General features: G+C 46.6%; 1 protein-coding gene across 1 annotated transcript in view; it reads left to right on the plus strand.

Moving 5' to 3' along the window:
- Positions 1-16978, plus strand: part of LOC146005725 (uncharacterized) — a 286436-nt gene that overhangs the window by 260334 nt on the left and 9124 nt on the right. The window contains exon 24 of the mRNA XM_083145153.1: positions 7181-7372. Within this exon, the coding sequence (XP_083001279.1) occupies positions 7181-7372 (192 nt within the window). The remainder of the gene's footprint in view (positions 1-7180; positions 7373-16978) is intronic.

Here is a 16978-nt window from a genome sequence, read left to right on the forward strand (position 1 = left end):
GTGTATAAAGATGTATTTATTGATAGATATACAAAGCTTTAGATGGATTATTTATGGTAAATGCATGTCTAAGTTGAATATTAGATAGAACTCAATCTTTCCTAGAAAGTTCATTGAAATCTTACATTATTGCTTCCTCAAGATTTATTTTCAAGAAGTGCATGGAATAAAGCTACAATTTACAGTGTTTTCATGTAAGCCTAGAGTTGGTGGATTAGTCACAGACAGGGCCACAGATACAGTCTGTAGTCCATTTGATGGTTAGGCCTTTCTATTACAATGACACGTAACCTATTTTGCCCCCCGCCCATGGAAATTCAAATGCATCTGTCGACTTGATAAAGCACTTGCCTGGAGGGAAGTATTGTTTACATTTTCTCTGCCGTCAGTGGAAAAGTGTGATTCTAATTATTTTCCCCCTGCTGAAAATTAATCCTGACCATCTTGTTTAGCATATTACTTTTTTATATCTATTGGAAAATTGAATTATATTTTACATGAATGTTGGTGCTGTTGTTTTTATTTTATTTATTTATAGCTTCTGTAAAACAAGTTGAAGGAAAACATTAAGAGACTGGCTGTTATGCCGATGTTCTTTTTTTCCTTTTACAAAATGTACTAAATGCCTCACAAAGAAACAATTTCACAAACAATCTTATATTTTGTGTGTTTTTTTTTTTTTTGTAGAACTTGTACAGTGTCTACCCATAATACATATCGGACATTATCTTCAGCTTTTTCTGTTCACTGTGGAGGCAGAGAGGAGAGTGCTGTGGCTTGCTCTGCAGTGCAACTAATGGTGGCACTGAGGATCATGAGCAGCAGTGAACACTATGGGGGTTACGCAAAGCTGAATGCTGTTGTGTGAATTCGCAAGCAGACAGTTTATTGAATGACTGTGAATGCGTACAGATCGCAGTATGTATGCGTGAGGTCAAACCGTGACAAAAATCAGTGAATACTTTTCCTCAATTCCCTTGCAACTTATCTGACAGGAAGCCACCATTTGGGGCTGGTAACCTTCCATTTTATGGGAGAGTCTGGAAAATGCAGACGCGTTCAGGCATTTTCAGGGAGGGTGTGTGACGTCAGCTCTGGCCTCGATAAGACTGTCTCTGTCGCAGAGTTGTGGAAGGGTCAGAGTTACTAACAATTCTCAAACTGGAAAAATAATTTTATGGTTAGCGAGTTGCGAATGGATTTGCAGCTGGCCGGTGATTGGATACATTTTTTGCACAGACTTGCACAGGGCAGTATTTCACTCTATCTGGGGCAACTACCTGCTTGCAGGGCTCTACAGCTATCAGGTCCGAATAACCCCCTATACATATTAGAAGTAAATGATGGGGTACTATGACTATTCTCCCACCCCCAGAATACTCCAAGGGGAAAATTATCTCTCACACTGAATTACACAGCTCATGGCTGATCCACACTTACATTACAGATGGGGCAGGTCCCATCTATGCAGGGGATGGCGATGGCGACGCCAGCCGCCATCCCCCGCCAGCACCATCTCTATAGCGAGAAGGGGATGCGCACGCACGAGATGCGTGCGCGTTCCCTTCCGACGGCGCTTCCAGCGCTTCCCCCGGGTCACCGCCGGCTTGTCGGCCGTCACCCGGGGTCCCCGCCGCCTGCCCGCTCCCCCCCTAACCCTGTCCGTCCCTAAAGCGGAGACGGACAGGGTTCCCATCGCCCAACCGATGGAGATTGAGACGCGCGTGCGTCTCAGTCAGATGGTGAGGCAGGCTGCTGGCGGATCACCAGCGCTGACGTTCTGGCGATTCCCAGCAAAGAAGAGGCATGCCCCATCTGTGAGTTAAGTTTACAACCATCACAGCATCTTCCCTTGCATTTTCTGGCATGAGGAAAGGAAGATGAACATTAGCCCACCCATGACCATTTTGACTGCTGGAAACTACACCCATCTGCGCTTGCGCAGATAGTGTTACTGTCCACTGTGATAGCAGTAACCATGGCCCTGCCATCTCAATGAGGCAGCCTGGTCATCAGAATAAGACCCACTGGAATGGGGTACCGGCAACATATTTCTAAAAGGTACACCATACCAACCAGTACCACCACACTTGTAGTGGGTGAGCTTTGTTGTAGTGGGTAGATTTGGTGCATGATGGAGGCCAGTTTTCTTTGGTTTGATAACTGAATGGGAAAGTATTGTGTCTACTTTTGTTGGGGTGGTGTGTGCTTAGGGGTGTGGTGCTGTTTCCTGTTCTAGCATTTTAGCAGCTTGGTTAGGTTCAGCTGGGTTAGGTTAGGTTCAGCAGGTAGAGTTAATGGGGTCTGGTATACTGTGAGGATGTCCTGTTTGGGTGACTAGGATGCATCTGGGGCCTTGTGGCCAGTGAGTAATAGGGTTTTTCTGACCATGATTACCGGATTATGTGGGTCCTACCACAATAGTGTTCAGGTGTCCCCAGCTGAGGCTACTGGGAAAGGGGAGCTGCTGGGTGAGCAGTTCCAGTGTTAGGGTTCAGCCATATTGTAGTAATCTGCACCAGTTTGCTGGAGACAGTGATCTGTCAGGTAATGATATGGCAGTTAGCAGCAGCTATCAGAGGGTTATCTAATAGAAAGAAAAAAGCAGATGGCTGGGGGGTTGTCCTGGGGGGCTGGGCGCTATTATCAGCAGCTGGCTGGGGGGTTGTCAATCCCCTAATTATCAAAAAGAGAAATAAATATGGTAAGCCAGCGCTGGCTGAGTAATTATTCCAGACGTTATAAAATTATAAACATTTATAAACTCTAATAATAAAAAACAATAGAACAACTGAAGTAATGAATAAATTAAAAATAAAAATGAAAATAAAGGATGGGGGAACAGGTCACAAAGTGACTTTGAGTGGTAATTTCATGGGTAGATTAAAAGTCAGTTGTCACAGAGTAGCCCAAATATATAGTATATTACCAATAGGGAAATCCTTCCACTGATGTCCGCTGTATGTATCAATATTGTGTCCTTTCCAGAATTGGAAGAAATGTGGAACTGGAGATGTTATGCTTAATATGTTGGGGGAAAATTTGATCCTGATTGCGACCACTAGCTTCTCTGGTGTGTCTCTTCCCTAAAGAGACTCACCAGAGAAGCTAGTGGTCGCCATCAGGATCAAATCTGCTCCCAACATATTGAGCATATGGTTACCTGTATTCTAAAACTAAATGGTTTTTACTCTAAATGACACCAATGTACATCTCTTTGTTTGTTTCAAATTATCTCCAAACCGCCCTCTTCACATCTGTGTCTCTTGTCAACACTGAGTTTTCACTGCCATTCATGACTGCAGTATCTTCTTCATGCTGCACCAGGAATTAAATGCCCTCTGATGCAAAAAAGACTCTCTAGTTTCCAAATTTTAACTCCCCCTTCAGGTATATTTATCAAATTCTGGAGCCCCCCAAAAAACCTTTATAATCAATTAAATTTTCACACATATACTCACATATTTTCTCTTTCATCACTTTTTCATCCTTTCAGCTAAGGCCTATATTGCTGTGTGACCATATCATGCAGCCCACTAACATCATTATAAACTTTAGAACATCCGTCCTATATCAATACTTATTTACCTATAGATTTTAAGCTTGCAAGCTGGGCTCTTCTACCTATATGACTGTTATTAGCCAATTTTGTTTTACCACTGTTTACCACCATGGCCAGGTAACTTCATCATTGGGTATTTTTTTGATTGCTAAACCTTATGTCCAACTAAATTCCCCCATTAGTTCACAAACATGCTAGGTGAATTAATACACACCTGTATGATGATTTTACATTGCTTTTGAGTAAGGAACCCAGGGGTTGATTTATAAAGCTTGGTGAAGCTTAATAAATCAATAAGCTGTCTGGTTTTTATCACCGGCCAATCAGCTCCTACCTGTCATGTTTTAAACCAAGCCTGTAACTTCACAGGTAGGACCTGATTGGCCGGTGATAAAAACCAGACAGTTTATCACTTCACCGAGCTTAATAAATCTACCCCCCAGTGCTTTATGATACAAAGAAGCAGGGCAGTAGAGAGCCTGGCCAGGTTCAAGTACTTTTCGAGGGTATGGCCTAATCATGGTAGAGTCGCCATGCATCCTTAAAATAAAATACAGGGGGAAAAATAGCACTTTACTCACCTTAGCCACACCACAGCCCAGCCCACAGCTGCATGTACTGGGTTGAGAAGAGCTGCCACTGCCAGGTAATAGGGGGGCCACACTCATATCAGACCTTGGCCCAGGTAATTAGATCCCCCCCCCCCCCTTGGTACTACTGCAATGAAGCAGCAGTAGGGAAATGGGTTTCCAATTTAGCCAAATTTGTGAAAAATATTTATTCATACTTTAGACACAAATCCAGCCTTTGATCAAAATAAAAGTACTATAAATGAGAGCTATGTACACACCCTGTGTTTAGGTTTTTAGTTTTGCTTTTGGATATGGATTGTTCTTTATTTAGGTACTTTCCTAGCACGGCGCCCGTCGGGTCCCATCGCATACCTTAACTTAAGGTATGCGATGGGACCCGACCGACCCGATTTTCGGGCTTTAAAGACGTTTTTAACGCACTTTGAAAATCGGTCGCATCGCATGCCATTATAATACAAAATGTAAAAAACAATAGACCGACCCGATTTTTACATTGGACCCAATGTAAAAAGGGTCCCTGAGACCAGTGTTCCCTCTAAGCTGTGCGCACGTGTGCGCGCACACAGCTTGCCGAGCAAGTGCACAGACATCACAACAGAGCGCACAAAGCAGCAGTGGTCCCTTTTTGCAGTTGTGGACTCAATTCATTTGTGTTTCACCCATTAACTACAGTGTTTTGAATGTTTAAATGTTTAATATCATTTTGAAGTAAAGTTAACACAAATGCTGAATGTCATTTTCCAGTTATATATGTGACGCACAAAAATAAAAATTTCCTTCCAAAGTTGCCAGCCAAAATCTTTAGCCGCACACAGCCTTCGTAAAATTAGAGGGAGCATTGCCTCAGACCTGATTTTACATTGGACCCAATGTTAAATGCCCCCCAGACCTGATGGTTAATTATGTCAAATGCCCCCCCATTGTTAACAAAACACCACGATTAACGTCAACCCGAAGAGTGGCGAGCGCAGCGAGCCCACGAGGGGCGGCGGTACGCATCCTCTGACCTTTTCATACCCCCAATATCCACGTCAGCGTGGAGTTGATTTCATATAGTGAGCCCGAAGCGTGGCGAGCGGACGCGTAATACATCTGAAATAATGCGCGTGCACTCGCCACGCTTCGGGCTCAGTGCGCTCGCCACACTATATAGAAACAACTCCATGCCGACGTGGATAGTGGGGGTATGAAAAGGTCGGAGGACGCGTACCGCCACCCCTTGCGGGCTCGCTGCGCGCGCCACGCTTCAGGTTGACGTTGATCGTGGCGTGGCGTTAACAATGGGGGGGCATACAATGAAAAATGGGGTCTGGGGGACATTTAACATTGGGGCCAATGTAAAATCAGGTCTCGGACCATTTAACATTGGTTCCAATGTAAAAATTGGGTCGGTCGCGTCGCATCGCATCGCATGCGATTTGGTCACAATTAAAATCGCTGGCGCCCTGCTAGGAAACACGTACCTTTATTTATTTATAAAACAGATAAAATAATTTAATGTGAACCTGTTTTTTGTTTCTACAGTATTTTTAACATCAATAAAATACATTCCCGGTGTGAAATGGCTCCTGAAATAATGAGGGAGAAGCTTACATGCCATTCAAAAGACGCACGATTTGGTTTTCAGATCCAAGTTCAGAACTTTTGGTTTAACTCAGAGCACCAAAGTTCGTGTTTGGTTTACACAAAACTGAACTGCTAAATGACTAATGCAAGCCCAATACATTAACAAAAAAGTCTGTCTTTCTGTCACAGTTGTCTTGTGTTGCACTATCGGCGGGTATTTATTTATTTACAGTTTCTTATATAGCCCAGCAGATTCAGTTTGCGCTTTACAAAAGTAGACAGTGATAAAACAAACTGGGTAACAACAGCCAGACTTAGGAGAGCCCTGCTGCAAGCTTACAATCTATAGGGACATAAAAGGGAAACACAAGGACAGGCACCAGTAATAGCATAGCAGTCCCACCAAGTTGCAAGTCAAGAAGAAAAGCTATATAATACATAAGTGCCTCAGAGGGTTATTCATGTAGAACTTAAATATGATAGGCTTGCCTGAAGAGGTGAGTTTTCAGTGAACACTTGAAAGTTGGAAGGCTAGTGAAGAGTCTTATTGTGCGTGGAAGGGCATTCCATAGGATGGGAGCAGCCCGATGAAAGTCATGTAATAGTGAATGGGAGCTAGTGATCCGTGCAGAAGAGAGAGTGGTCGAGATGGGAGATTGGATGGATTGTATGGTCAACCTAAAGATGGTCGACAGTCATTACATCAACACCACTGGGTCAACATACTGCAAGGTCTACAGGGGTCTAGGTCGACATGAGACAAGGTCGACAGGTCATTAGGTCGGCACAAGCATTAGGTCGATATGGTCTAGGTTGACAGTCAAAAGGTCCACATGGGGGTTTTCACTGTTTTTTTAACCCGCTGCGGTCGGCACACTATTTTATTCTCCCACCACACCCTAGTGGACGGTAGGGCATGAAATACCACCTGTTGGCACATGTCAGCTCAGAAAACTGTGAAAAACCCCATGTCAACCTTTTGACTGTCGACCTAGACAGTAAATGACCTAATGCTTGTGTCGACATAATGACATGTCGACCTAGACCCCTGTCGACTTTGCAGTATGTTGACCCAGTGGTGTCGACCTAATGACTGTCGACCATCTATAGGTCAACCAAATGACCATATCCCCCGCTGGCACCTATAGATGCAACATCAACAAATTCTTAATTTAAATAAGTGTTAGTTCCAGATCTATAAAGGTTCGAAAAGTGGAATGATAAACAGCCAGTCATTCAGCTCCTACTTGTCATTTTTCAAACCCGGCCTAAACCTTGGCAGTTCAGAGCTGATTGGCTAGTTATCACTCTCCATTTTATCACTTTTTTGAAGCTTGATACATATGGTCCTTAATGTTTATAAAATATTATCAAATGTTAAATGATTTTTTTTTTTTTATATTGTACGATGAGTTTATTGTAATAACAAGTACTAATTATAAGTGGTTTTGTTGTCTAGGTCACAGTCTATGATTACATATGGAAAAAAGTAACTACTGAGGTCCAGCATCTGGACCATCAAGATTCAACAAGTAATGAGGATATCTCAAAAGATATAACTACACACATACTTATTTACACCGTTCATCTAAGAGGCTTCCGGGACCTCTATCGTCAGTTCCTTCGTCTACCTGATGGAGCTATTGTTGAGGTATGCCCATCATATTGTATATCACTAGAATTAAACACTAAAGCAGTAGCAAAGGTGATACTTCATAAGTGATGGCATAATCATTTGAAATGTATTTAAACACCTAAATCAGTGATTCCCAAACTGCATGCCGTGGCACCCTGGGCTGCCTTGGAGGACTTGCAGGGGTGCCCTGGATTGGTGGTCCATGACCAATTCAAAATTATTTATGACCAATGTACAGTAATAGAAGAATAACGTAATGCCAGCAGTCAAAATGGAGTGGATTAAACATCCCCCATAAGTGTGTCACACTGGAGCATGTGACTCGGGACCAATAGGGGCATAGGCTGGGGCAAAAGGGGCTGATGTTAATAGGGCAGGAAGAGGAGGGATCTACCTCTTCTCCCTGCAGAATTTGAAGTGAGTAGACGTGCTTCCCTGAGCGTCCCATCCCCAGACCTGATACCCGGTGCCCATAGCAATATCTCGCGGCTTGTTGCGGCTCCCCACCTGAGGGCTTTCTTGCCTGTGCTGTTATGGCTCCTCCGTCCAGGCCACGGCGATCCGCCCGCGCACCCGCCCGCTTCTTAGACGGTGACGGAGGCGGCGCCGCGGGTTCCCCGGATGTTGTCCCCCCTCCTGTTGTTCAGCTGCCGCCGCCTGTGCGGCGTAGGACCCGTGGGGCGGCGCCCGCCGATCCAGGCCTAGTGCCGGCGGCGACGCGGCCTACACCACGGGCGGCTGCCGGGCGCGCGGCGATGACGTCACGCGGCGGGACCGCGTCTGTACGGGGCGCCCGTGGTGGCCGCTCTCCATGTGCGGCGTCTGGGGGACGGGTAGCGGGACGCGCGGCTGCCGCCGACGGGGTGGGAAGGCTGACTCGCCGCGGGGCTCCCGCATATAGGGCGCGGGGGCCTCCGCCACAAGTGCAGGAGCCTGAACCCCGGAGGCGAGGGAGAAGAGGCGGGGGGTCTCAGCAGGAGCACTCAGACGCAGCTCAAGGGGGAGCTGAACGGGCTGGTAGCAGAGCGGCTGGGCTAGCCAGGGGGAGGCAGAGGGTGTCTGCAGCACAGGCCCCTCTACAGGCCTATGCCCCCAGCGGGGATTGGGACATGGACCCTGGGGATCAAGGGGATGAGGATTGGGCGGACTTAGTGAGGAGGACTGTAGGCAGGGACGCGGGGCCCTCCAGGCGCAGTGGTAGGTCAGGGCCTAATTCTGGCCCAGGCCGTGGCCCTGTGGCCCGGGCTCCCGCCCCGGCCTTTGATCCTTCCTTTCTTTCCGCTGCCCTCTCCTCTGTCGCCAGTGCCCTAGCGCCCCTGGCAGATAGCATTCCCCAGGAGAGTGAGGGTAATGCCCATAGGGGAGGTAGGTCCTCCGGGTCCCAAAGGGGGCCCATACCTGGCTGCTCCAGGTTCATGCGGGCTTTCCGTGACATGGGTTCAGCAGTGGCCGAGATGGAGGAGGGTACCAATTCCCCTATAGCGTCTAGACGCAGAGGTGGGTCCCGAGGGTGCCCCCGGAGGTCCGCTCGGCCAAGAGTTCCCGTACATGATGATTGGGCTGAACCGCTGGAAGAGGATGGCGAGGCTGACGTCGCGGACGGCGATCTGGATGATGTCGATGATGATGATGATACGTGGGCGGCACAGCCAGACAGGCCAGGTGAGGACTCTTTGGAGTATGATGAAGGGTCTGACGGGGGTTCCTCATCTGGGGGTTCACATGGAACCCACTCTTCCACGTCCTCTTCCTCTTCTGCAGGCGGGTCTGACATTGGCAGCGCGGCAAAGGCCCGCAAGCGCGCGGCTAAGTATGCTAAGAAAGAGGCTGGGAGGCGAGCTAGTCAGGTCAAGAGAAGGAAGGTTGCGGCCTTGTCCCGCAGGGAGAGGAAGAGGCGGAATTTGCCAGGTGTAGTCCATTGTGACTACACCGCTGTGTTGCGGGGGCTGCGTGAGAGTTGCAGGCGAAAGATAGCGAAGGGCGATTATGTTGATGTGTTCAGCCTGACTGAGGACACCAAGAAGGCCTTTAAGGCCGCCAAGGAGAAGGGCGGCATGGGATCGGAGGCATACCGATCCTTTGACAACTGGCTGGCAGGTTTCTGCGTATTCGCAGCCTGCTATTTGGAGGACAGGCCGGAGGAACACATCAATGTAATACGCTATATACATATGGTCCACGAGATGCAGCGGAAATATGGGGGCACTGCTTGGCGTACTTACGACGACCAGTTCCGGCGCAAACAGGATTGTTTGCACATTCTGGATTTAGGCTGTAAGGATGTGGAGGTCTGGATGGAGGTGGCTCGTGTGCATCTGGACACTGTTGAGTCCACTGCAGCCTCCACCCCTTCCACGTCAGCTCCCCCTCCCCAGCATCGAACGGCAGCGGAGACCCCTGCCGCTCGCCGTTTCACTGGGGCGGGGAAGCTGGGCCCACTGGGAGCCGCTAAAGGCAAATGCTTTGCTTTTAATAACGCAGTATGTCAGCTGGGCACCCGATGCCGCTACAAACATGCTTGCATTACCTGTTCGGGGAACCACCCGGCAGCAAATTGCTTTCGGGGGGCCCGTCCCTCTAGAGGGGCGGGTGCCGGCTCTGCCCCCAAGCCAGCTGGGTCTGGGGGTTCTCGCTAGGGCGGCTACGCCTGTCCGGGTAGAGGCTATGGAGGAATGGCTCCTGGCTTACCCGGACCGGGAAGCGGCGGCCTTCTTGAGAGAGGGGTTTAGTGTTGGATTTCGCCTTCCCGTGAAGGGGGAGGTGCGGGGAGGGGCGTTTAGGAACTTGCAATCTGCGCGCTCTCTCCCTTCTGTGCTGTTGGAAAAGGTAACTAAAGAGGTTCAGCTGGGACGCATGGTGGGCCCCTTCCCCAGGCCTCCAATGGAAGGCCTTGTCATATCACCGGTCGGGGTTGTCCCTAAAAAAGCCCCAGGGAAGTTCAGGCTCATACAGCATCTATCTTGGCCTGCGGGGTTCTCCGTTAACGATGCTATTCCTGCCGAGTGTTGCTCAGTGACGTACCAGTCCTTTGATGACGCTTTGGCCATGGTGAGGTCGTTTGAACGGGGGGCACTCATGGCCAAGGTGGATGTTGAGTCTGCCTTCAGGTTGCTCCCACTGCACCCCAATGCTTTTCGGTACATGGGCTTCCGCATAGGAGAGGAGTATTTCATCGACAAATGTCTGCCGATGGGGTGTTCGGTATCCTGTGCGTTTTTCGAACGGTTCAGTACCTTCTTGCATTGGTGCGTAGAACAGTCATCGGGGGAGAGCGGGATCGCTCATTACCTCGATGATTTCTTATGTGTCGGACCGGCTGGTTCCGACCGCTGTGCCCAGCTGTTGTTGTCCCTACAGTTCCTTTTCCGGCGGTTCGGCATCCCTATTGCGGACGATAAAACTGAGGGCCCTGTGTCCTGTTTGTCGTTCTTGGGAATTCAGATCGACACAGTGCAGGGTCTATGTAGCTTGCCCCCCGATAAGGTCTCTAAGCTGTGCGAGGCCATAAGGCTGTGTAGGGACAGGGAAAAAGTCACTCTACGCCAGGCGCAATCGGTGCTAGGTCAGCTTAACTTCGCTTGCAAGGTCATCCCCATGGGGCGGTTATTTTGCAGGAAGTTTGAACGGGCCACTGCGGGGGTCCACAAGCCGCACCACCTACTTCGCCTCTCAGCTGAGATTAAGCGTGACTTGGCGGTTTGGTCCTCATTCTTGGAGGATTTCAACGGGGTGCGGATATGGTTGGCCCCCGCAGTGGTCAATACCGAGCTGCAGCTCTTCACGGACGCCTCGGGGTCCTTGGGTTTCGGCTGTTTTCTGGCGGGTCACTGGTGTGCCGAAAGATGGCCCAGTGATTGGTTTGAGAGGGGTCTTACTAGGGACCTTCTGTTGTTAGAGCTCTTCCCCATCATGGTTGCTATGGAGATCTGGGGCTCCCAATTGGCTAATAGAAACCTTTTGTTTTGGTGCGACAATTTCAGCGCGGTTCACGCCATTAACCACCAGAAGGCGAAGTCACTCTTAGTGCTCCGCTTGCTTGCGCAACTCTCGCTACAATGTCTGCGCCATAACATCCTTTTTAGAGCCCGTCACGTCCCGGGGGTCGAGAATGAGATTGCTGATGCTATTTCCCGCTTCCAGTGGCGGCGCTTTAGGGAATTAGCTCCTCAAGCTGACTTGGTGGGGGTGCCCTGCCCCTCTTATGTTTGGCAGGTGATCGGGCCGGACTGGAGGGGTTAGCCGAATCCTCGTTGGCCCCTTCGACACTTAGGAACTATCGGGCGGCTTGGACGGAGTGGGAGTCTTTCGCGGGCGGGGCTTCTCAGTCAGGTAGGCGGGGGCAGCGTCTTTTGTTGTCCTTTCTGTGGTCGCTGTATTGCACGGGAAAATCCAGGGCAGTGGCAGCGCGCTACTTGGCGGGGATTGCTTTCTTTGCGAGGCTAAAAGGTCTTCCTGACTTTACTAAGTGTTTCCTGGTGGTCAAGGCGATGAAGGGTTGGTCACGTGTGGTTCCCGTTAGTCCAGACTCCCGTAGGCCCATCGACGCGTCTCTCCTTGCAGCCTTAGTAGGTGAAATAGGCCATTCCGCAGATTCCGTTTTTGAAACCTTGTTATTTAGTTTAGCTTTTTCCATGGCGTTTCATGGTGCGTTTCGAATTTCAGAGTTAGTTGCTCCTGCTAGGTCCCGCCCAGCTATTTTACTAGTATCAGACATTCGGTTAGACAGTAGGGCCCTATGGTTTAGGATTAGGAGATCTAAAACTGACCAGTCAGCCAGGGGTAGGTGGGCTTCTCTGACACCGGTACGTCCGGCCTCCGTTTGCCCAGTTGCCTTAGCATCCCTGTACGCGGAAGTCAGGCCATCTGTTGATGGGTCCTGGCTCTTACATTATAATGGGTCACCTCTGACGGTGTATCAATTTCGTTGGATGCTGGGGCGCTGCCTGGTGAGACTGGGTCTGTCCCCTAAGGACTTTGGTACCCACTCTTTTCGAATTGGCGCCGCTACCTCGGCCGCAGCGGCTGGCTGGCCAGTTGCTGACATCAAGTCCCTAGGCAGATGGCGCTCGGTGAGCTATAGGAGATATATTAGACCTCACCTCCTGCCCTGAAGGTTTGCCTGTGCCTGTGTGTCCTTGTGTCTGCCTGCGGAATTGATTGGTCATTTGTTTTCCCCAACCCTGTGTCCTCCCTACTCGGGGTGTAGCTACGCTCTGCTGTTGGGCCAGCGTCCGGAGTTTTCTCGCTTTTTGCCTGACCTGACGGACTGAATTCGGTTCACCAATTTGATTATAGTCTAATTAATAGTCCCTCAGCAGGTCCAGTCGTTTTTTCTCCGGCCGAGTACACCCGTCATTCCTTTACCTTTCCATGCCTTACCCTCCCTTGTTTGTCTCTTACCCTTTGTGTCCCGGTATGGCTCCAATTGTGATTGGAGCATGTCTATTGGCACCTTAAATTACTGTGCCTCATGCAAAATGCAAATCAAATTAATTTTTTCTTTTTGGCAGATCCTCCTAATAATAATGTATTCTCATTCAGAACCCAATCTAATTACACCTTTTGTTTACGTTTCTCTCCTTAGGTCTGGGATTCGATAGGCTCAAAATCTGGGTAGTCGGCCATTCCTTTATTTTTTGGGCAGCCAGGTCAGTTTCCGCAGGCGAGGGTCCGTCTTTCGCTTGCTCCCAAGTAGTAAGGTGGTTAGGGGTTAGGGGCATGCTCTGGAGGGACCTACGGACGTTCCTTATGGCGAACGTTCGTCGCTATGGGTTGCCAGCGGTTCTAGCAATACATTTGGGTGGCAACGACCTCGGGATGTTGTCCCAGTTAGAGCTGCGGAGCTTGATCTTAGAAGATCTTGCTGCCATCAGATCTGCTTGGCCGTCTTGCACCATTGTGTGGTCTTACGTAATTCCACGGATTTGTTGGAGAGGGGCTAGGGATCCCAGGGCGATCGACGAAGCAAGAAAGAAACTTAATGCAGCCGTGGCTCGATGGGTGCTTACCAACGGGGGGGCTGTGGTCACCCATGCTAGAATTAGGTTTGGTGGTCAGCATCTCTATCGACCCGATGGGGTTCATTTAGTGAGTGAGGGTCTTTTTATATTCCTGGAGGGTCTGCTGGGGGTTATCGATTCCTTAGTCTAGATGGTGGCGGGGCGGTGGGATTTCTCATAGAAATCCCCCGCTCTGGCGGGAAAGAACGGCAGAGTTATTCAATTAGTTCATAATTAGTGTAAGGTTGCCATTTTTTATTGGCCTATTTTGCGGTGCTCTCACCTCTCATTGGCTTAGGCATTCGCTGTATCACCCGTGTCGGGGACAGCATCCTACCTGGCTTGGTGGTTAGTCAATGGGGTGGTGTAGTTGGATACCGTTTGTTTTGATTAGGACGATTACGTCAGATTTTGGGGTGGAGTTTTGTAGTTAGCCGTTCTTTCTTGGCCACCATTAATTAAGATTAATTCAAAAACAAAATAATCAATCTAGTTTAAAAGGTTGCTATAAATAAAATCAGCTAACAATTCTGCCAACCTATGCCTCCGAGTCTTTATTTCAGGTTATTTAGATAATTTAGAAACGTATAAGGTTTTACATGCTAAGGTACACATATGAGGTGGGATGTTTAGAATAACGTAATGCCAGCAGTCAAAATGGAGTGGATTAAACATCCCCCATAAGTGTGTCACACTGGAGCATGTGACTCGGGACCAATAGGGGCATAGGCTGGGGCAAAAGGGGCTGATGTTAATAGGGCAGGAAGAGGAGGGATCTACCTCTTCTCCCTGCAGAATTTCCCGCCCTCCCTCCCCTTCTTGTTTGAATTTTTGGTGGGGGGTATGGGGTTATTCGCGTTAGCTGATAGGCGGGAAAGAACGGCAGAGTTATTCAATTAGTTCATAATTAGTGTAAGGTTGCCATTTTTTATTGGCCTATTTTGCGGTGCTCTCACCTCTCATTGGCTTAGGCATTCGCTGTATCACCCGTGTCGGGGACAGCATCCTACCTGGCTTGGTGGTTAGTCAATGGGGTGGTGTAGTTGGATACCGTTTGTTTTGATTAGGACGATTACGTCAGATTTTGGGGTGGAGTTTTGTAGTTAGCCGTTCTTTCTTGGCCACCATTAATTAAGATTAATTCAAAAACAAAATAATCAATCTAGTTTAAAAGGTTGCTATAAATAAAATCAGCTAACAATTCTGCCAACCTATGCCTCCGAGTCTTTATTTCAGGTTATTTAGATAATTTAGAAACGTATAAGGTTTTACATGCTAAGGTACACATATGAGGTGGGATGTTTAAAATTGTAGACAAACAAAAGTGAATCCTGTCCATCACCACATAACTGGCCCTAAGGATGAGATAAAAACAGAAATTGCTTATTAATATTTTTTCCCTATTTTATCTATGGGAAACTTTAGGCCTAGGGGTGACCTGAAAAAATGTCTGATACTCAGGGGCGCCCTCATTCAAAAATGTTTAGGAACCACTGACCTAAATACTTTACATAACTGTTCATGCTATAGTGCATAATATAAAATATAACTTGGCATAGCCCAATGCTAATTGTCACTTTGTTCAGGAACCTCAACCGCTTGACCAATCATCTATTATTATTCTTAAATAGTTTACTTATTCAATTAAATAATAGCCATCATCATTAAGTTGATATTGATTGGTGCATCTTCACTGTGGCCTTGTCCTTAGTGCACTGAATTCACAACATCACAGCCAACACTAACTGCATTAAAGTTGCATACACATGGTACGATCGCTTAAGAATTAGGCACAAATTGCACCATGTGTACACCCCATTGCTATGGTGATGCACTGTCCCGTGCATCACAATCGCTGGCTCAGATGTTTAGCACATGCAGACAAAATCTAGTCAGATCACAAAGCAAGGTCGTTTAAATCGTATGAGTGAAAGTGATCTACTATTTAAAATAACTTTTTACTTAGCACAAATCGCTTAGCACAGATCACTTAGCACAGATTGCTGCATATGTAGGGGCGATCTAGACTCTGGGAAGTTAAAGGGAAAAAGCCTATCCTAAATCGCTTAGCACAAAGTTAAGCACACATCTAAATGTGTGTATGGGTCTTTAGGCAAACTGCTTACCATTATACTTACTGGAATTAGCTTCATCTCTGATGAGAATCCCATTGTTTATTTTTTCAAACGTGACGAAGGCCATCTGTACGCAAACTTATACATACTACTGTAGGTGATTTATGTTTTGGTTGTACAGGTGTTCATAAAAAGTAAAGTATGGTAAATGAAATATGAATTGTATGGTAAATAAAATCACCAATGTGGAAATGGATACAATGACAGAAAGTTCCACATTTTAAGAATGACAGCTATCATATCATATAACTTAACCACATCTGCCGCAAAATGTATTGTAAGCTGGAAAAATATCTTGATTTTTCTTGTTAACAATTGTGCACTCTTAATTTCTACTTGTCTACTTTCTTTTCTTGAAAGCATTTTTTTTTTAAATCATAGTTTATGCAGAGATACAAAGACTTAAAGCCGTTGAGCTGTTATAATGGGCGGTTTGAAAAGCATTGCAGCACACATTACATTTACAAGAGTTGATTAAAGGGCATCGTGCAAAATTGAGCATGTCAACTACTGTGCCACTCTTGTTAAATGTGTGTTTGTTTCTGAAGTGTTGCTATCTACATTAATAGATAGTTGTATTTACTATGATAGCAGGTGACACAATAGGTCATATAATTAGAATTGCAATTCTAGCCCCAGGTTTCTTTGATTTTTTTTTTTTTTTAACTGTCCAGCCCATCTATCCTCTCTTAATAAAAACAAATTAGTTTCTCTGTATTCTTAGGCTTATGCTCCGGGTTGTTTTGTCTTTTAATCGAATTGGCTGTGAACTACGCTTTTTTTAACTAGTGAGTTTAATGTCTTTGAATGTTACAAAATTAATACTAGGAAAAAGTTAAATTCTCATCTTCATCAGCAAAGGTTACAGCATTTCCAGTGACACCTAATGGTTCAACATCTTTCAATAAACAAGCTTATAAAGGGCAGAATATTATATTTCTTCACACGTACTGTACAAGTAAATTAATTCAGATTTTCTATGCCTTTTAAGATCTGTTTTTATTAGAATGTTTTCAATAACCAAATTCAACACCAATGTAATATTAATTACTTTGAAAATCTTTCAAAAGATCAAAATATTTGAGCGTTATCTCAACTACTTCCTGCCCTACCAGATAAATTTTACCACAACAACTATTTTTATACTCGTACATTATGTAAGGATCTATTAACAAAACTCAAACCACGTATTTCACCTAGAGCCAGGGAAAACCTAGAACACCTTTTTTTATGTTTCATAAATACAATTTACAATATCCACCCATTCCACATGTTATAAACTAAACAATAATCAAAGAAAGTATAAGCAACAGTTTTAACTGTATAAGGTATATGAAAATTACAAAGACTACAGTTGTGCTCAAAAGTTTATATACCCTAGCAGAATTTGTGATTTTCTGGCCATTTGTTACAGAATATGAATGATAACTCACAAACTTTTCTTTCACTCCTGGTTAGTGGTTGGGTGAAGCCATTTATTGTCAAAC

The sequence above is a fragment of the Crinia signifera genome, chromosome 5 (genome assembly GCF_055691185.1).
Source record: "Crinia signifera chromosome 5, ASM5569118v1, whole genome shotgun sequence".
Classification (NCBI taxonomy): domain Eukaryota; kingdom Metazoa; phylum Chordata; class Amphibia; order Anura; family Myobatrachidae; genus Crinia; species Crinia signifera.